Source organism: Ochlerotatus camptorhynchus, unplaced genomic scaffold (assembly GCF_037179485.1).
Source record: "Ochlerotatus camptorhynchus isolate MF236.1 unplaced genomic scaffold, CSIRO-AGI_Acam_v1.1 ptg000282l, whole genome shotgun sequence".
NCBI classification, from domain to species: domain Eukaryota; kingdom Metazoa; phylum Arthropoda; class Insecta; order Diptera; family Culicidae; genus Ochlerotatus; species Ochlerotatus camptorhynchus.
Window position 1 is genome coordinate 240,051 of NW_027040771.1, and position 21,736 is coordinate 261,786.

The 21,736-nt window shown below is 40.1% G+C and overlaps 1 protein-coding gene across 1 annotated transcript in view; it reads left to right on the forward strand.

Annotated features, from left to right (window-relative positions):
* The window catches only part of sr (stripe), a 322,818-nt gene that overhangs the window by 39,954 nt on the left and 261,128 nt on the right, over positions 1 to 21,736 (forward strand). The window contains exon 3 of the mRNA XM_065228095.1: positions 11,925 to 12,041. Within this exon, the coding sequence (XP_065084167.1) occupies positions 11,925 to 12,041 (117 nt within the window). The remainder of the gene's footprint in view (positions 1 to 11,924; positions 12,042 to 21,736) is intronic.

The window sequence follows — 21,736 nt, forward strand, 5'->3', positions numbered from 1 at the left end:
TTGACATACTTTTCTAAACAAATTCCGCATGCACGGCCAAAGTAATGCTCAAAATTGAGTAAGAATTACTCATATTTGAGTTCAGGTTAATCAAATTCGCGAAAACGTAGGTCACTCATAGAATGAGTCAATTTTTCGAAGCTATTCCGAAGAAAACTTCTCGAATACGAGGCAAACTGATTGTGGTTTTTGTCTGTCTACTAGTGCACTTCTAACCTGTGTATAATTTTCTTAAATTTTCCCCATAGTCGAGAAGTTTTCCCGGGAAAGAGTCGGAAAATTACCTCATACTATGAGTGACCTACGTTTTAGCGATTTTGAGTAATCTGAACTCAAATGTGGGTAGAATTTTGTGTCCATGTGCGGTTGGTTTGTAAAGTATTTTTTTCTAAATCATTAAAAATAAACTCACGCCGACCAACGCCGCCACGCCGCCGCCGCCGAAAGCAAACGGCGTGACGCCGCCACGCCACCGCCGCCGGCAGAAAACAACATATCACGCCCCCGCCGAAAATATTTTGATCGGCGCACAGGTCTATGCAAAATTTGAAATTTTCGCTCCACAGTGCTCAAACGGTTTCAAATCAGGTCCTGATAAGCCTCCCAAAATTTAAACTCATTTGGAAAGAAACTGACTTGGCACAAACTATTCGAAGTTTATAGGGAAATTACTATGGGAAAACCAAACTTTCTGTTCATTGTCTTCTACACATTTTCCATATTGCTTTTTCGAAAATTGCAATAATTATTCTTACGGGAAATTTTCTAAGCTACAACTTTGCGGAACATCGTTTTTCAGTCGAATGTCAAATCAAAATGTTATTAATTCTTTAAGAGATTGATAATCTTATGGCATGATCAAGCAGCTGTTCTGTGGGCAACACTGTATTCTGCAGTGTGACATAGTAGCCATGATATTTGTGTTCTATTCTTCGCACCAGAAATACCAATGTTGCCTGCTGAACAGTTGAATGAGCATAATTATAAGACATCAGTGGCTTGAATCATTAATAACTTTTGTTCCTTACTTTTGATTGAAAAGTGATTTTCACCAAAGTTGTAGCTGAGAAAATTTTCTACAATCACTGGTATGATTTTTGAAAGCATAGTGATGTGGTGAATTGTTAGATAGAAATGAACAAAAACATAAGTTTTCCCATAGTAATTCCCATATAAACTTGAAATGGTTTGTGCCAAGGCAGTTTCTGTCTAAAGTAGTTCAAATTTTGGGAGGCTAACCAGGACCCGATTTGGAACCGTTTAAGCACTGTGGAGCGAAAATTTCAAATTTTGCATCAGTCTAATGTGCATGATAGGTACTCGGCTCCTAGGGAGCAAGCTTGCTGCTCTTTATCCATGACTCATGTATACCTCGGTGGCAAGTCATCAGAACTCTCATATCCTTCCTATAAATGTGTTGTGTGCTGAGAGAACCCCCGGCAATTCTAGATAGAGCTGGAATTAGGGCGTAACAGCCTTTGTAAACAATGACTTCTATCGATGATTTCTAGGAACTCAAGGCACGCCTACGCAAACCAACATAACTGTCGGGTAGGGGAAGCCTTCTCCTACCCGATGGTGTTGTTGAGTTGGCAAGCCTTAATTTTCTAGAAATCATTGTTTACAAAAGCTGTTACGCCCTAATTCCAGCTCTATCTAGAATTGACTAATAAAATTTATAGGATTCTGGATATCCTTCTCCTCATGTTTTACGTAGTCTTACGTAAACGGCATATTCAACTATAATGTTTGGTAACTTTTCCCGCTTGAAATAGGGCCACATTATTTTGCATGGTAGGTAGTTATTCTGGAGGAACTTTGTTTGACTTTTGGTGGCTCCTACAGCCTCAACGTAGCCAGCTTTCCACGTGACAAGTGCAGATTGTCGATAAAAAAAATCTTCTAATTACTCATCAAATGGTGTATGAGGAACAAAAATCGGACAACTAGACCCAAATCTACACAGCAAAAAAAATATTTTAATATCACATCAAAGTGGATGTACTTCAATCGTGTCGAAAATATGGTGTAATATTACTTGCCAAAAAGGACAAAATTATCATTAATACAGTGACACAACTACAATAATACAACTGCCATTACGCTGCTTTTACTGCATTTGTTTATTTTTGTGGCCATAGAAATTACATGAGATTTTCGAGATGATTGAAGTGCATCCTCTTTTTTTTTCTCCTTGATTTGTTTTCCGTCGATCTTGTTTTCCGTGCTGAGCACCAATGCTACCGATGTCAGGGAGGCAGCTCCCACACCTGGACCCTACCTATCGACCCATCAACTCATGAACCGGGGACGAACGGCTTTACTTCCCATCCGAAGGAAGGCGTGATCAGAGATGTTATGCCTCAGAACATCCCGACGGCGCCGACAGGGATTGAACCCAGGCCTGCTGGGGTGAGAGGCAATCACGCTTACCACTAGACCACCGGCGCAGCTTATACTTCATTACTAGATAAATTAATTAAATTTCGGAATGGCATATCAGTGATTTAAACTTGCATTATTTACATGGACAACTGAACTTCTCCAGTGAAGAACCTTACATACCATGGTTACTATGACCATTCCATAGATCCGGAAATATTTTTGAGAGATTCTGAAATTCCGACCTACGTCAATGATATGTGAGATGAAATATCTGTGGTGTCAGCCCGTGGAAATTTTAAAATTGTGGTTTTCATCAATTTAAATGAAGAACCGGCCTTTCCTGACACCCCAGTACCGAACCATGCATGTAGTTCCTATGACCATTCCTGAGATCCGAAAATATTGGTCCGTGTTTCCAGAGATGCCAGTTAATATAATTGGCAGGTTAATATATATTTGAGGTGATATTTTTGGTTTTTATAGTCAAGGAAATAAAAAAATTGGGTTTTTATCACTTATATGAAGAACTGACTTTGCTCAGTACAGAACCAGATGTAGAAATAGAATGGTTCCTGTTCCTGAGATCCGAAAAAATACTAAGTTTCAGAAATGCCAATGGACCTATTACTTTGATATTTAAGTGACTTTCACCAAAACTAAACCTTGCTATTTCTGAGATCCGCAAATAATGTTTCGAGTTTTCGGAAATACCTAAAACTTCAATTATATTTTAATTGAAATATTATTGATCACAGTGGGAATAAGTTGACGGTAACCTTCTTACGAACGACTGTGAGGTGATTGAGAGGTGGAAGCAGTACTATGACGAGCACCTCAACAGTGAAGCAGCAGAAAACGAAGGTGGCACGGCAACAGACCTTGGAGCACGCGCAGAAGACGACAGGCTACCGGCTCCTGATCTTCAAGAAGTTGAGGAGGAGATCGGTCGGATGAAAAACAACAAAACAACTGGTGTAGATCAACTACCAAGTGAGTTATTAAAATACGGTGGTGAAGCACTGGGTAGAGCGCTGCACTGGGAAATTGCCAAGATTTGGGAGGAGGAGATATTACCTGAGGAGTGGATGGAAGGTGTCGTATGCCCAATCTACAAAAAGGGCGACAAATTGGATTGCTGCAACTACCGCGCGATCACACTGCTGAGCCGCCGCCTGTCACCATTTGCAAGAGAGTTCGTGAGGCAATACCAGGCGGGATTCATGGGTGCCCGCGCTACCACGGACCGAATTTTCACGATTGGGCAGGTTTTACAGAAATGCCGCGAATACTACGTGCCCACACATCATTTGTTCATCGATTTCAAATCCACATACGACACAATCGATCGAGATCAGCTTTGGCAGATTATGCACGAGTACGGATTTCCGGATAAACTGACGCGATCGGTCAAGGCGACGATGGATCGAGTGATGTGCGTTGTTCGAGTATCGGGAACACTCTCGAGTCCCTTTGAATGTCCAAGGGGGTTACGGCAAGGTGATGGCCTTTCGTGTCTGCTATTCAACATCACGTTAGAAGGTGTGATCAGAAGAGCTGGGATAGACACGAGTGGCACGATCTTCAGGAAGTCCATCCAGCTTCTTGGCTTTGCCGATGACATTGACACCATGGCACGGAACTTTGAGACGATGGCGGAAACGTACATCAGACTGAAGGCTGAAGCTAGACGGATTGGACTTGCCATCAACGCATCGAAGACAAAATACATAAAAGGAAGAGGTTCTAGGGAAGACAATGTTAGCCTCCCACCCCGAGTTCAGATTGACGGCGACGAAATCGAGATGGTCGATGAGTTCGTGTATTTGGGTTACTGGTGACCGCCGAAAATGATACCAGCAGAGAAATTCAAAGACGCATTATGGCAGGGAATCGTACCGACTTTGGGCGCGCAGCGGGCAAGGTGAATCGACTAAGGCAACCTGCGGGCCCCCATACTGAGTATCAATGCTACCGACGCTCAGAATCTGGCTGAAAATCACATGTTTAGTCAATTTTGAGATGCTTATTCTATTGTTGACGTCGGAAGTCATAAAAAATGTAAACCAATCCTCCTTGTGTGATCGTATCCCTCTTCCTAAAAACCAATTGATTGATTTTTTGTTAAGCGATATTAATTCATGATATTTTTTGTTAATTTATGATGCAAATTCATTTTGCAAGACAACGCAAACATAGCCAAACAAATAATAAATAATCAGTGTTATTTCGTTAGAACTCATATTAACCATTTCTGAGATGTTTTACTCGGATATTGAGTATAATCAGACAGTACTTATTTTAAATGAAAAATCATCAAGGCAAGAATTTTTATCTGTAAAATTTAAAAATTTCATGCATCTTTAAACAAATTTCAACGTAGTTTGTGAACAGTCCCTAACCGAAATGTTCAGGATTGTTGTTTCCACTATAGGATGATAATTAATGTTATAAGAATAATGACTCTGTGTTACGCAATATAAAGAATACCATTGTTGGTGATTGAAATAAATTTAGTTCCATCGAAATTATCTTAAATAATTTACCTGTAAATCCAAACAGGTACTACCCATGAAATAATCAACCAAACAACTCTTACTACTTTTACTTAGCTACTAAATTAATGCAACCCTTTCCAACTCCTGGAACATAAGAAGTGATTATGTTGATATACTAATCACCGTATTCCTCTATAGCGGTAATTGATTTTTTTTTCTCAACACATTCGTTGCTATGCTTTTCTGCCTAAAAAAAAATGATTTTACTCCCATTTCATTCGTTTTTGACCGATTTAGATACAACAGCTTCCGATCGTTCAGGAATTGGTTCAATTTTATCATTTTGTAATTTTTGATAAGAATCCTAGCTGAGTATTAATCATATATAAGAAATACGAGGGCTTAAAACTATTGTTTAGAATGACAAGATATTTTTAAATATTTTTCATGTAGAACAAAAATTACCCATAACCTTAACAAAATCAAAAACTAGAATCAATTCCCGATAGATTGAAAGCTGTTTTATCAACATCGGTTGAAAAATGATAAAATGGGAGCAATAGTTAATCTTCAGACTGAATAGCTCAACGGAGCAAACTGGGATCCTTAAACTCGAAAAATAAAGATGATTTCACATAGGATATAGAACGGCACCGGTGGTGTAGTGGTAAGCGTGATTACCTCTCACCCCAGCAGGCCTGGGTTCAATCCCAGTCGGCGCCGCCGGGATGTTCTGAGGCATAACATCTCTGATCACGCCTTCCTTCGGATGGGAAGTAAAGCCGTTGGTCCCCGGTTCATGAGTTGATGGGTCGATATGTAGGGTCCAGGTGTGGGAGCTGCCTTCCTGGCACGTCGGTAGCATTGGTGCTCATCACGGAAAACAAGATCGACGGAAAAAAACAAACCAAAGGAAAAAAAAAACATAGAATATGTAGCACGTGACCTTTTCGAACTATTTCAGTATGTTGTGCATTATTCATTTACAAAACAGAATTTTATTATAATTTTTTACGCGCATTAAAAATAAAACCTGTTGGGATCAAATTTGTTCAAAACTGAATGTGTAACAGATATTTTAAGTGAGCCTTAAATGTTTAGTTTTTGAACAAACAAATCATCAAAATCAGTCAGCTCAACGTAAAATCTTATCCAATAATCACGAAATTTATATTATACTAGCTGAGTGAACCCGTTCTGCTCGGGATTGAACATTAGATTGAGTTTATGCGCTAATTAAAAAAAAGCATGCTATATTGTACGTAGCCCCCCCCCCCCTCTTATCTAAGGGGCCCTCCATATGCCAAATTTGGTTCCATTTGCTTGATTAGTTCTCGAGTTATGCAGAAATTTCAGGGAGGGGGAGGGGCTCAAACCATCATAATAACCTTTCCCTGCCCAAAAACCCCTGCACACAAATTTTTACGAAGATGGGTTCAGGCGTTTCCGAGGGTCAGACATACAGACAAACAGAAATTCATTTTTAGATACAGGGTGCTCAATAAGTTCGAATACACTTTCAAAATTTGTTAAACAATGAAAATACAAGATATTCTCTTCTGAGTCAATTTTTATAGAAGCAATGTTTATTAAGAACCTTTACGAGATATTAGCTGGGAGCGCCCCCTCTTTGTGCTGTATGACGAGCTTGAGACGTTTCTCAAAAGTCAATTGGTCCATAGTGCTCACTTGATGTTCGCTCTGCTTGGCCAGCATGTACGATCATACATAAAAGTCCAGGGGATTAAGGTTCGGGAAGCTGGGAAGCCACAAAAATTCTTATCGAGAAAATCAGTCAAATTCACCCTACCTACCTTAACTATGTATCAATTAATCGACTCATGGACCGGGGACCAGCATCTTAAAATTTCAGGGTTTGATTTGGGAAGTTTTGGGAGCTTTGTTTTGTCCATATGTTTTGAAAAAATCATAGAACAGGTTCAAAATCTTTCCTGAAGTATGGAGAGAGTCGTGAATGTCCTTCTTGGTTGAATTGAGAGATCTTGGAAAGTAAAGTTTGAAGATGTTCAAGGAACATTAAGCAAATTTTCCGCCGCTCAGCATTTATTTTGGGGGCATATGCCGTTTTCGCCACCTGCTGTTCTTAGTACATTCCCTTTTTACCGACCTTTTCGGAGTCGTGAACAAATTCGTGTAAAAAATTACGTTTTAAGAACTGATTCTGAAGGAGCTGATCCGAGATCCGCAAACGGTAATATGACTCTCTAAAAAACCTAAGATGAGCATTATTTGCTTACCACATGAAAGTTTTTCTCCAGAAAATGTGTTCTAGAACCGATTCCAGTGGACCTGGAATGAATTCATGATCGTTCTATGATCTCCAAACCTGATATGGATCATATCATCTCCAATCTGCTTATTGATTAGATCATTTCCAATGATTCTGATTAATTAATCATTCATAAATTATGTGAGGCATACGATTGAGATTATTGATTAATGATTAATCTCTAAACAATCGTGTTTAATAAGTATGTAAGTATGTAAGTATGCTTAATTGTATAATTAAGTACTAACGCTCTGATGTGATTATATAAATGTGTCATGTGTTACCAAGGCTGGTAGCGAGTCATTTTTTCAAGTCAGTCACTAAAAATCCTCTTTTTTTTCAATGCCAAGTCACTAAAGTTACTTTTTCTTGTAATAAATAGTGACTTATAGTGGCTTCACTTTTTAAGCGTGAATTTATTTCAAGATTGATTATTCTTTGCGTTGTGTCGTTTAATCGTCTATCTCTATATACAGGATGTCTACTTATTTTTCTGGATAAAATCACCTGAGTTCTCCAAGTAAGTAAGTCCAAAATCTAAAAATATTCAATGTCTTGAAGTTTCGTATTCCATGTACAAGCTCAAGATATTGAAAATATTCAAAGTGCCTGAATTAAGTAAAAAAATAAATGATTTATGTTAGGTTCGTAATTAACTTTATGATTGATTAGAGATCTTCATTGCAGTCCCATTAACTTTACAACAATTGTAGGAACCTTGGAGAAGTTCTGAGGAATGAATGGAAATGCTGAGAATTTCAGTTAAGCTCTATAAACAAACTGCAAGAACATAAGGGGAGCTGAAAATATGGGAAACTTACTGGAAGCTGTAAGAACCTCAAAGCGGTTCTTTTAGCATCCGAGACTTTTCAGGAACTTTTATGAAGTTCCTAGAATTTCAGAAAATTTCAGAGGTGTCAAGCGAACTTGAGAAATTTAGAAAACTTTAGGGGTATTGTGCAAATGTTTAAGAAGTTCTAAGCACCTTAGAAAAGCTAGATAGATTAAAAATCTATAATCGTAAATTTATACAAATTCAAGATAGTTCCATGATGTGCTGAAAAACAAATCGAGAACCCTTAAGATGTTCCGCGAATTTCAGGGAAGTACACAGACCTTCAGAGAGTTTGTGAAAACTTTAGAAATATTTCAGAAAGTTCACAGAAGTTCAGAGAATTTCAGGGAAATTTGAAGGTGTTTACGGGAATTCTATTTATTTTCGAGCAGAACCGAGATCTTCAATAGAACAAAGAGCTTTATAAAGGGTGATACGGTCAAAATTTGGTCAAGGGAAAACGCGTGTAAATCGGTGAAATCGTTTATTTAAAAAATCAAATTAAATTTCTTTTTCAAGTTCAATTAGTATAAAATTCAGGAAAAATATTCAGTTAGGCTTCCGCTTTTCCAAATCCGAATTGCCGGGCCTTACGCTTGACCCCTGCCATCAGATTTTGTACAGCCACCTTGTCCACCTTCTTCGCCGCAGAAAGCCAGTTTGCTTTGAACTGCTGCTCGCCCTTAGCAGTTTTTTGGTCTTCTTTAGGTTCCGCTTGACAATAGCCCAGTATTTCTCAATTGGGCGGAGCTCTGGCATGTTGGGAGGGTTCTTGTCCTTGGGAACCACCTGCACGTTGTTGGCGGCGTACCACTCCATGGCCTTTTTTACCGTAATGGCAAGATGCCAAATCCGGCCAAAACAGTACGGAACAACCGTGTTTCTTCAGGAAAGGCAGCAGACGTTTATTCAAACACTCTTTCACGTAAATTTCGTGGTTGGCAGTCCCGGAAGCTATGAAAATGCTGCTTTTCAAGCCACAGGTACAGATGGCTTGCCAAACCAGATATTTCTTTGCGAACTTTGACAGTTTCATGTGCTTGAAAACATCTGCTACCTTTCCCCTTCCTTTTGCCGTATAAAACTCCTGTCCCGGAAGCTGCTTGTAGTCGGCTTTGACGTAGGTTTCGTCGTCCATTACCACGCAGTCAAACTTCGTCAGCATCGTCATGTACAGCCTCCGGGATCGCGCTTTGGCCGTCGTATTTTGTTTATCATCGCGATTTGGAGTCAGTACCTTCTTGTAAGTCGATAGTCCGGCTCGTTTTTTGGCTCGATGCACGGTTGTAGACGATACACCCAGCTTATTTGCGGCATCTCGGAGAGAGAGGTTAGGGTTTCGCTTGAAACTACCGGCAACTCTCTTTGTCGTCTCAGCGGCTTCCGGTTTTCGATTTCCCCTCGATCCAGACTTCCTGGCTGTCGACAAACGTTCCCCAAACACTTTAATTACATTTGTAACGGTTGATTTGGCAACTTTTAGCGATTTGCCAACTTTGCGTGCGAGTAGCTCGGATTTTCGCGATGCGCGAGCAAAATTTTGATACGCTGCTCTTCTTGCTTGGACGGCATTTTGACAACTGAAGAGTGAATTCCAAAATCAAAATAGGAGCAACATTCTACACACACACACCTTCAAAATGAGGGGTGTTCAGGTTTTTTAAATGCAAAATTGAAAGAAATACGTCAAGTTGATATTGACCAAATTTTGACCGTATCACCCTTTAGAAGCTTCGATAACATCAAGGCAGGTCAGAGAATAAAAGAGAAACTCAGTGAATTTCCAAAAACTTCAGCAAAGCTCCGAGAGAAATCATGGAAGTTTTATGAACATCCGGAAAACGTGAGAGTATTTTAAGGGTGTTATGCGGAAATTAAGCTAACTTGATAAGAGAACATCAACGAAGTTACATTAATAACAAAAAGCGAGAACTTTTAGCATGGCAGCGATATGTTTAAGAAATTCCAGAGAACTAAATTTAGATATTTTTATATAGTTTAATGATATTCAGCGAAGCTCCGAGTACTTCGAGGACGATCAGAAGGTTTCAGAATAATCCCATTAACTTAAGCAAATTTGCAGCGACTTATATATGTATAAAAAAAATTCTGAATTATTAAACAAATTTAGAGAATTTCAGGTGAGCATAGATAAGTTCAGTGAAAAGCGAGTGTTGAAATTTGTTATAATACTTGAGTTACATTTTCGAAACTTCAAGGAAAACTCATTATATTCAGTAAAGTTGCTGGTTCTTAAAACTACTGATAACTTCAGGGTAGTCTAGAGAACTTTTAAGAAATTCAGTAATCGTTTAGGCACCAGGAAAGTTTAGACGATTGAAGAAGTTTTAAATTAGTGCCAATAATTTAAGGGAAAGTTTTATGAACTTCAGAAAAATCTTGAGAACTTCAGTGAAAATCATAGAACTATATTAATTATTTCGTTCTAATTCCATGACAATTGAGGGAGCATAAAAGTTCAATAAATGGAGAAAAACTTCGGAAACTTCACAGAAGGACAGTATATTAATTATTTAGTCTTCAGAAACCAAAAAATATATATATTTTTTAAAATTTATTTCTTACTGAAGATTAATTCACTGTGAATCTTTAAAATTCAAAGTGTGAATGAAAATAACGTTAAAAATTAAATGGCTGTATTTTAAAATTCATTATTAGTAAGAAATTTTTTAAATTCTTTGAGACTTCTAGGTATTTTAAGGAAACAAATTTTTTCTGAGTATTCCCGTTTTTCCAGATTTTTGAAGTTAGTAGACATCGTGACTAATACCGTGTGTTTGGTTATACACTTTCTATTGAATCTTTCGTTTTAAAGGTTCATATCGTACATAAGTGTTTATGAGATAATAGTTGAATAAGTCTGAAACATCACACATTTATTTGATGCGCCTTCTCTTAGGTCACTTTTTAGTCACTATTTTTACAACTATAAGTCACTATTTGGTCACTTATTTATTCAACATGGTCACTAAAATCACTATTTCTGACAGCAGTGATCACTACCAGCCCTGTGTGTTGTTTTGTTAGAGATTTATTAATAATATTCCAATTAATATGATATTTTGTAAGTTACGTTTTTCTATTTATTTATATCCTGGTTCAACAGAATTAAGAAGTTTGGAAACTTCGAAAACATTTTGTTGACCATTACTCGCTTTAGCATTAACCTGAGTCATCGACCCTCAAAGCAATGTCCAAACAAAGCGTGTTCTGTTAATTGACTCCTTTATAGCCCGGAATAAAAATCCTTCCAAATGAGCAAGCAATCAATCATCATTCCCGGGTACTTTTAGACCGAAAAATAACTTTACAGCGAATTCAAATCTGTTTAGGCAGGCAGAAAAAATACAATCTTCAGCCAAGTCCAAGCTCCAAGCTGGCCAAACAACGACCGACGACGGTCACATTAAATTAGTGCCACAATATTCCATCCACTTCCTTAAATAGCAAAACAAATGGATTCTCGAAAAAAAAAATCGTTATGAAGAAACCCCCACGCCATCTTGTTTCTTATTTAGGAAAACAGCTGCCAACCAAGCACGGCGAGCTACGGCTTCAACTGTTGCTTTCCACCAAACTTCCCAAAGACAGCCGACGCCATCTCGACGGTTGAATCTCTTTGGTCAATCAACTCAATGCCAAAACCTGTCCAATTTCACAAATCCTTTTGGTCGTTACACACTTACACTCATGGACCTCGGAAAGCACGGCCAGCGGAAGTCTCAACTTACTCTGTCATGACCGGGGCTGCCAAGAATAGAACCACACGTCATCCCAAATCGCCTGGCAGAAAAGTGATACTTTTTGTCATCGTCGTCATATACTTCTCTGCAACGCAACAACAGTGTATTCGACATTATTCAACTTTTTCCCCCTTGTTTGTGTTTTTCAATTCCAGGCGAATCACCGTCCAAGCGACTGCTTTTCGATTATCCGAGTCCATATTTGTATGGTAATTATCATCCGTCGCCGAGTGACGATCTGGTCGCTTTATGGTTTGGAAGTAACGGAACAGGTTAGTGTGCTAAAATTGTTGGTGTTTTTGAATAGCATATAGCAGCAGAACCTCACCGCAGACGCCATTTTGTGTTTTACGATCGCCGCAGCCAGTGGGGAGGGGAAAACATTAGCCTTGAGCTCAGAAGACCGCGATTATCAAGTACCACCCTCCCGAGTTCGAACGTTCGGTTGGGGTTCGAGCTCATGGGCGTTTTACGACGCTCGTTGATGGTTGCGAAATGGTGATTGTTGGATTGTTTTGTAAACGGTTTACGATTATTATCAATTCAGGGAAGTGTTTGTTGCTTTGCAGATCGTCAAGACGAGTACAACAAGAAATTCGAGAAGTAAAATCTCAATCATTTGCATTTGCTCATTTGTTTCCGCAAAAGTAAAAGAACGCTGGTAAAGATTCTGCAGAAATTTGACTTTATTTAGAATCATTATTACCTGTTGTTTTCATATCACCTGCATTCCTCTAACAGGAGAATTCAGCGGCGTAGATTCCATGTAGTTTCCCTTCCAGTTTGCGTCTAACATGATTAATTTTAATTAGTTTCGCATATCAACACATCGTCTGGAGTAAACCTATCTGAGCAATCTCGGGAGATATGACAAATTTACTCTTCACTAGAATTTATTAGAAAATTCCGCAGCTCATCAGGCGCTCGGACACTCTGAACCAGCTCATATTCCGGACCAAACTGTTACCCCTTCAATGCAAACAAGCTAATAAACAACGCAATTTAGTCTGCAACGCAAAATAAACGACATTTCTTCTCCTTTTCATTGTCATTAGACTGACGGTTATGCGCCATCGTTTGGAAGAAAATAGCGGGAAAAGTCTGTTCCCGCCAGTTTTTCCGTACCATAACAAACTACCAGACCGCCAAGAACACAAACTGTGTCTAGAGCTACTCGACTCCTGTTTATGTTTTGCTACACGATGAATGAAATATCACCGCCTTCGAACAAACGTCCGTCCGTTCGTGGTGTACTCCGGCGGTGGCGTACGATGATGTTCATACGCTCGTACAAGTCGTCCTGCGTTGGCGGTCCTCGTATGGTACTCTACTCTATACCCATAGTCTGCTGCAGTCTGGAGTAGGAATCACGCGTGCCACACTAGCTATGAAGGCGGGAAAATTGCTTCTTGCAAACTGCAACCGCGCCAGTTAACAGTAGCATAAGTGCGGTTGTTTTCACTCGAACGAAAACGACGACACGGTGACGATGAAGATGATGGGTCGAGGATCATAATAAACATCGTTCGAGCGCGCCAAAGGTGTACGGGAACATGCAGTGTGCATTCCAGAAGTAGACACATGACTATGATGCGGGAAAGTTTAACACGGGAAAACTTGATCCTGTTTGAGTGGTAACACAAGGAGCGTTCTATTTCAGCTCACCCTTGTGGGAGAAACTACAAGATAGATTAGAAATATGTTGCCGTAGTTTCTTCTTTAGCGGTTTTCGAATTAAGATATAAAACTGGAAACCACGTGTCGTCCAATTTGAATATTCTTTTTCCACGGTCAACAACATTTACAGTCGACAAAAACCAAGCACTTAGATTTCAAAGTTCAAACCCTCTCGAGCCCACGTAGTCCTATATGACCATGCTCTATGATAGGTTACATAAAATCAAAAGTGAATGATAGCTACATGCTTTCTTCAGCAAAATTGTAGCACAGGAAATCTATTTGAGCATAAGATTATAGCCATATTCAACCTTGAATCTGGACCAGGCTTCAAAATTATCCGGATAGACCTATCCAGTGGATAGAAATAAACGGTGTCTATCTTGTTTTCCCTCCGGATACTATCCATCACAGCAAAAAAAAAAAAAAAAGGTCATCGTTTTTTTTTTGACGTAGGACTCAGCTGCCCCTGGTCCAATTTCAGTAACTTTATCACCAATCGATCAGAAATATGGCTACGCAACAATGCTTCCGAATGTTGATTTTCAACAAGAAACTATTGAAAAACTGGTAAATGTCCAGCATTGTCCAAAAGCTTCGAATTAACTAACAAATCCACCAATTACCTACATGCATATGCTGCTTCCCCAGCACAGTCGTCAGAGATTAGTAAGTAGACGAAACAAGTCGAAGTGGCATTCACCTCCGATCCTCGGGCGCTCCCTATTTGGATGGAATTGCGTAATATTTTGCACACTCATCGTTTATTCAGAACCAAACGCAAATTCTTCGAGATAACCACCATCCGTCGTCTGGCTCGCCGTGGCGGTGTCTGACGTATCTCCGGTCTGATTTACGAGGTGTTCCTGAAAAATAAGATCCGTGATGCTGTCACCTACACTAAACACGCCAAGCGTAAGCGGCCATGGATGTCATCTACGTTTTGAAGTGACAGAGACGCACTCTGTTTGGTTTCGGAGGTTAAATCATCACCAACTTTGGCAACAAAACGGCTCTTTTCGGGGCCACCAAGCTTATTACAGTAAAGAGTAGGAATAGAATTTCTCTGCCTGTTTGTCCATATTCAGAACCAACAACCACACAAAGTCCTCATGTAATCAAACTGGAAGCAGGGGTACAAATTATTTTGATCAACCTTGATCAACTTTGAATCGCCACGGTCGGATATTTTCGATGGAAGAAGCAACAATCCAGCATCTAATTCGACGAAGACGGCAGGAAACATTTGTGAAGCCGAGTTATTTACGAAAGAGAGTGTCGATGAAGAGAATCGATCAATGTAGATGGGACCTATTGAAAAGTAACGCGAGATTTGTTTTCCGTACTGAGCTCCAATGCTACCGACGCCAGGGAGGCAGCTCCCACACCTGGACCCTACCAATCGACCCATCAACTCAACCGGGGATCAACGGCTTCACTTCCCGAAGGAAGGCGTGATCAGAGATGTTATGCCTTAGAAAATGCCGGTGGCGCCGACTGAGATTGGACTCAGGCCTGCTGGGGTGAGAGGTAATCACGCTAACCACCGGCGCCGATATCTTTCAAGGTGATATCACGGCGAATGAGATCGACCCAAATTTGAGTTTAGTTATCTCAGAAATAAGAAATAAAGTGCAGGAACTCAGCGATGAGTAAATTTGCTTCATGTTTTCCCAGGTTTTTCCAAGATTTTCCAGGGAAAAATTCCCGAATTTGAGAAAAGTAAAGATTGGATTCACTCAGTATATTGGTACCACTCCGAGACTGAATAAAATTTTCGTCAATTTCCTCATTTTCTGGCAGATTTTTAAGGTTTTCCACAGGAAACCATGAGACAAATTTACTCATCGCTGAGTTCCTGCACTTTTAGCGATTATGAGTGAACTAAACTCAAATTTGGTTCTTTCTCATTCGCCGTGTACGCAAAAGGAAAAGAGCCAGTGTCGCTACTTGATAGCAAACTACTCATAATTGGAGGAGTCTTTGTAGCTGTTATACCAATGCAACCAATCATTCTACTTTAACCTGAAAAGATATAAAAGAGCGCTGATGTATGGCATTAGCTCATTTTCGCTTCGGACGGCGTGGTGAACAGCAATAGCAGCAGTAGGAAGGTGGTGGCTAGTCCACTCCTTCACACCCAACAAGCAACAATTGACTGGTCGTGGCAAAGGACGAAAAGGTCTGGTAAAGGAGGCGCCAAGCGTAATCGCAAAGTTCTTCGAGATAACCGCCATCGGTCGTCTGGCTCGCCGTGGTGGTGTCAAATGTATCTCCGGTCTGATCTATGAGGTGTGCTGAAGGTGTTCCTGGAAAATGAGGTCCGTGATGCTGTAACCTGCACTAAACACGCCAAGCGTAAGTGGCCATGGATGTCCTTTTCAATAAAACGGCCCTTTTCAGGGCCATCAAGCTTACATCAGTAAAGATTTGGAATAGAATTTATCTGTGCTTATTTGTCCATATTCAGAACCACAAGCCCTCAACGACCACACAAAATGCTCTCCAGAGTTGTAATCTTGTAACCAAACTTGGAAGCAGGGGTGCAAGTGATTTTGATTTCTCTTTGAAAAAGATTACTAAAAATGTGGTACGCCTACAATTCAAAAACGGAAAGAGTTGAAATAATAGATAATTGATAAATTAAAAGAACTAAATGCTCTTTTATATTTATTCCGTACACTAGTGGTCCTACGTCAAGCTTCCGTTCGTGCCCCTAGGCACAGACCCTTCTACTTTTTTCTCTGCTTACTCCGTTTACTCCCTTTAAGAATATGCTTCTCATATTAGACGTCAGTTTTGTTTGTAAACAAAGTAAGCCCAAGTGTATCCTGAGGCTTTCGAATAGCTTGAATATTATGGAAGAACCTATGCCGGTGCCAGGTTACTACTAGCTAGAACTTACAGTTCCTGCCAGCTTTAGGCAGTTGTTCTTCCTCCTCAGCAGCCAGTCCCAGTTGTCACTGATCAAACAAGCTCTCCAAACAACTATTCTTATAAACATCTGGAGTTCCAGCTATAATGCAACGATCCCATCAGCCTCGATTGATCCAGTAACCGTAACAGCAGTCCCATTGAAAGTGGTAATAACTAGCTCCGATCTCTTTCTCGTTAGCACCATGCAAGTTAGCTACAGCGTGAAGATTCCATCACAGCACATCAAACATAGCGTGGTGAGCAATATTCCAACCGTGGCCCCTCCAATAAAATCCACCGCTGCAGTTTACGATTTAGAAAACATCTCCCCGGTGGGGCAATAACCGATTCACACCCAATTCCAGCTCCGATGGCAACGCTACCAACCATGCACCATTTTTATCCGTGAGTAACTTTTTTATCCGTGGATAAAAATTGATGAAAATTTGGGTATAAATAGTTTGCAGTAAATTGTTTACATCTGCAAAATTTCATAACAATCGGTTCAGTGGTTATTGAGATGTCATCGAAACAAGAAGAAAATCGCAGGAAAATTTTGCGCGCCGTCATGGAAAATCCGACTTCGACCATGAGATGGATCGGAAGACAACTGGGAATCACCCATACAACTGTGTCTCGGGTGGTAAAATCGTTTAAGGAGTCCCAGACGACCGAGCGGCGGGCTGGAAGTGGAAGAAAATCGAAGACAGCTGACCCTGTGAAGGCCCGGAAGGTGTTGGATTATTTCAAGCGTAATCCGAACCTTTCGATTCGCGACGCGGCTCTGAAGGCAAAGTGTTCTGCCTGACTCGTTCAGCAAACCATGAAACGAGCTGGGCTTCGTGAAGGCACCGAACCGACGTGATCAATAAAACACGGTGGCCAAATTCCGCGCAAGGAAGCTGTATCGAGAGTGGTTAACGAAACCGATGTGTGTGGTTATGGATGACGAAACCTACATCAAGGCAGACGCAAAGCAGATACCGGGGCTGGAGTTCTACGTTGCCAAATCACGGTTTGATATTCCGGAAGACATAAGGAAGAAGAAAGTGGACAAATTCGCCAATAAATACTTGCTCTGGCAGGCCATATACCAAGGCGGTAAACTGAGTAAACCGTACATCACAATGGGTACCATCAACAGCGAAATTTACCGCACCGAGTGCCTCCAGAAGCGTCTGTTGTCCTTCCTGCGGTCCCACGGAGATGAGACATTATTTTGGCAGGACCTGGCATCATGCCATTGCGCGCGATCGACGTTGGATTGGTACAGAGACAATAACGTTGTTTTTGTACCAAAAACCGCCAACCCCCCAAATTCACCAGAGATTCGTCCGGTGGAAAGATTTTGGGCCATAATAAAGGCCATAGTTCGAAAATCGTCCAATGTGCTTAAGAACGAGCTGGAGTTGAAGAAAGAATGGATGAAAGTGACCAAAAAGGTCGGCGCCACCATTGCACAAAATGTAATGAGGTGTCTTAAGGGAAAGGTGCGGGCTTTCAGCGATGGAAAGGAAATTGAGTAAAGTAATTATGCCGAAACATAATCCATATGTATTAGTGCATTCCCTGAAAGTCTAAAAAAATTCGACTTAAAATAAATTTTTGGCGAACACTTTTGTCTGGTGCATTTTTTTTTTCGAGTACAGGCCTTACACCAGCGGAATGTTCAGCCAGAGCAGCCACCGTCTTTTCCGATGCCGAAGAGGAGGACCCTAGTAGCACGCTTGTCACAAATCAATTGTAGAAACTTATATACGACTTATTTCAGTTGTTCTGGCAACACTGGCCGTTGCCCTCCTCCATCGCTGCAGTGAATTTGGACGATGAGGTAGTAAGTAGTATGACAGATGAAGTGACGGATTGAAGAGAGGAGGATAGATAGATGAATAGAAGATAATCTGTCAAAGAACGGAAGGTAGAAAATCACAAACAATACAGTATCGATTAGAAAGTGCTTAAAAGTGAGTTTTTTTTAGTATTCTGTGCTTTGGGCATTTTGTAGAAAGTTTGTGGACAAATTTAGGTCAGTGGAGGTTACAAAACACGGAACGGCAAGCAGACGACTCACAGATAGGTAAAACGAGATAAACACTGTAACAAATAAATTAAATTAAAACACTGAATTTTGTAATAGGCGGAAAGAACATTTCAGAGCGGTCTAGGTAGAAGAAAGGTTGTTTGCAGGAGGAACAATAACTAAAATTGTGAGAACTTTAACTAAAACCACAAACTATAAACACTAACACTATATATTAAACGAATTCTTGCAGTTTGATCAACTTTATTTACGGTTGATTTACAAAAAAAAAACGGTTTTGTTTTTCTTTGATCCGAACATCAGTCATAAACAAGTTGCTGTAACTTATTGTAATGAAAGTGTGCTACTCGGGGAGGACGTTGAAGTAACCGCTAACAATGTTTCCGGCGAGTGCGATCCTCGTCCGGACTTCAAACCCATCAACGATCAACCGGAACTCGAAGTGAAAACCGGTCAGGAAGACGAAGAACAAATCAAGCAGACAGATTATCCTCGTCAACTTTCTCTTTGCAATACCACGGCCATGTTAAGACCAAGTACAGGATTGTCATGAAGGTGAAAAGTCAGAAAGGAAATGGCAGTGATCTTTCTCACTGAGCAATGTGAGCTACTCGAAGTGCATCAAAAGCAACTCAGAAATTGCTAATGATTAGGAGCTGTCTTGTCCCTAGATTACACCATATTTTTGGCACGATTGTTGTGCATCAACTTTGATGTGATATCAAAATAATTTTTTGCTGAGAAGTTTAAATAATCCGGGTAATTATTTTTCTATCCGGATAGTATAGAGTTCGAACAGTTTATGTTTAGAATAGCGATGTTTGATATAAAATATGTACCCATCAATAGGGTATTCTTGAAATCGGGTGACGTCTAGAGACTTGGTGGTGGCTTCCAGTTTCATAAAAAGTGTAAAATGCTGTCAAATTCCCATCAATATGGGAATTTTTGGAATCGGGATGACTTCTAGAGTCCGGAAATCAATATCCGACGACACACAGTGGGACGAAATCAAAAATAGTGAGACATGGCCATTTGCACCGAAACTATTGAGAGTAGTATTGTGATCTTTTAAAGAATGTTTCTTTGTTTTTCGAGTACTTTAATTGAGAAGGGAACATTTTTGATTACAACACAACAATACAACACTAAGATAAAAAAAACTTTTTTTGTCTTGTTGAAATTAATGAACATTTATGGAAAAATTGTAGATTAAGTCATTATAAGAAACTTTGTCCAGCACGTCAATCTTCTATCCCTTAAGTGGACGAAGTTATAGGGTGAAATTGGAGTACTAACGCTGTTACCTCCTTACAAACCTTTTTTTACCATAACTTTTTAGTTTGAATTTTTCCGATTTGTTCAATGTTTAACAAATACACGTTTTTGCTCAAAGAAGCAAATCGCTATCTCTTCACGTAAAGGATTTACATACGTATTTATAATTTTTCAACACTATCTTTAAAGGGGTGTATCTTGCAGGTTAACAGGTATAAGCAGATATGCTCGACGTTATTTCGTTCAGCAACTTATACCCTACTGTTATATATACAATTCAAAAGGGATGCCTAATAAATTTTATAATAAAGTACCTCAATGTTTTTTTTTTTTCCTTTGGTTTGTTTTTCCGTCGATCTTGTTTTCCGTGCTGAGCACCAATGCTACCGACGTGCCAGGAAGGCAGGTCCCACACCTGGACCCTACCTATCGACCCATCAACTCATGAACCGGGGACCAACGGCTTTACTTCCCATCCGAAGGAAGGCGTGATCAGAGATGTTATGCCTCAGAACATCCCGGCGGCGCCGACTGGGTTGAACCCAGGCCTGCTGGGGTGAGAGGTAATCACGCTTACCACTACACCACCGGCGCCGTTGCCTCAATGTTTTGTTACGTTTTGCTGTTTTCATGACCATTTTTTCCAAGTGTTTACAGATAGCGTTAAAAAATATAAAACGGGACTTAAATCCTTAAAAAAAAGTTAGCGATTTGTTTTTGCAGCTGAAATGTGCAGTTTTAGAGCACTTTAAACCGCAAACAAAGTGACAGACGACTTTCTCCGTAGAAATGAATTAAAATAATGTGGTTCTCTGTAATAGAATTTTATTCCGCCTTCCGCCCCTCACCGCCAGGTTCGCTAGTATTTTTGTTTTGAATTAATTCATGTTGGTTTTGTGTGCAATAATCTGGCAACTCGCGTTCTCGCTTTCATTGACGGGGTGCTGTTTTCTCACTCATCGAAAAATATTTTGATTAGAGTGAGAAAGTAAGGAACAGTCAGCGCGGGAGCTGTGTGCATTACTATAAATTGCGGCAGAAGGGATTTACATATGTAATTGACTCTTTCGTTCTCACGGTGTTCTTACGCATAATCCAACGTCACATCACACTAGATTATGCATAAGAACGTCGTGATTATGAACGAGCTGCTTGTTTCCTGCTGCCTCGGGAAACACATTGATCACAGAACTTGGGGTTCTACGTCACTTCTCAAGAACCCATTACAAACCAAAGGGTAAAAAAATAAATCCTGTTTATTAAATTTCAGAGGTTTGACAGCAATTTCCCCTTTGCCCCATCCACCTTTCACTTACCCCACTGTATACAAGGTATACCTTTTATCAAAGATACATATGATTAAAAACCATATAGATTAACAACACATTGTTTGGCTAAAGGGTTAAAATCCTGTTATAAATTACCTTGCTGAATCTTGAATGCTTAATTCGTCAATGGATGGCAATCGATGTCCGTCGGTGAAAAGCACTAGATTGTGGAACAGAGACCGAATAAAGAAATAACGAAGAAGAAGAAGATAGGCTAAGCCTGAATCACAACCCGTCCCACAGCCATTTCATTATATTTGCAGAACACCCGCTTCAATGTTTCCCCGGTTCCATGAATAACTTTCGCAGCGATTGAATAAACTTCCCCATAAGGCATCAAATACCGTTTCCTCTAAAGACCTGCTGATCTATGATGCGTCAATGCTCATCCATGAGATCCTCCCATTATGCCAGAAGGGAAGCGATGACGAAGAAGCTGTCTGATCAACCTAACATACATAATTTGCGTCGATGCCAAGAATTGTCGCTTGGATAGGCCTGTTTTACGGGATCCGGAAAAGGCGTTACCAAATGCGATTATAAGGAGGCTTTGGTTAGACGCACGGACTGATGAAATCTGTAGCACAATTGCCGCCAAAAAGTGCGAGTCATTAACAGCTCAACATCGTTTACTTGTAAGCAAGAGTTAACCCGATGTGTTCACCTCTGAACATTTTTGGAAGATAACAACGAAAACGACATAATGACATGCTGTTTGACAACAGGC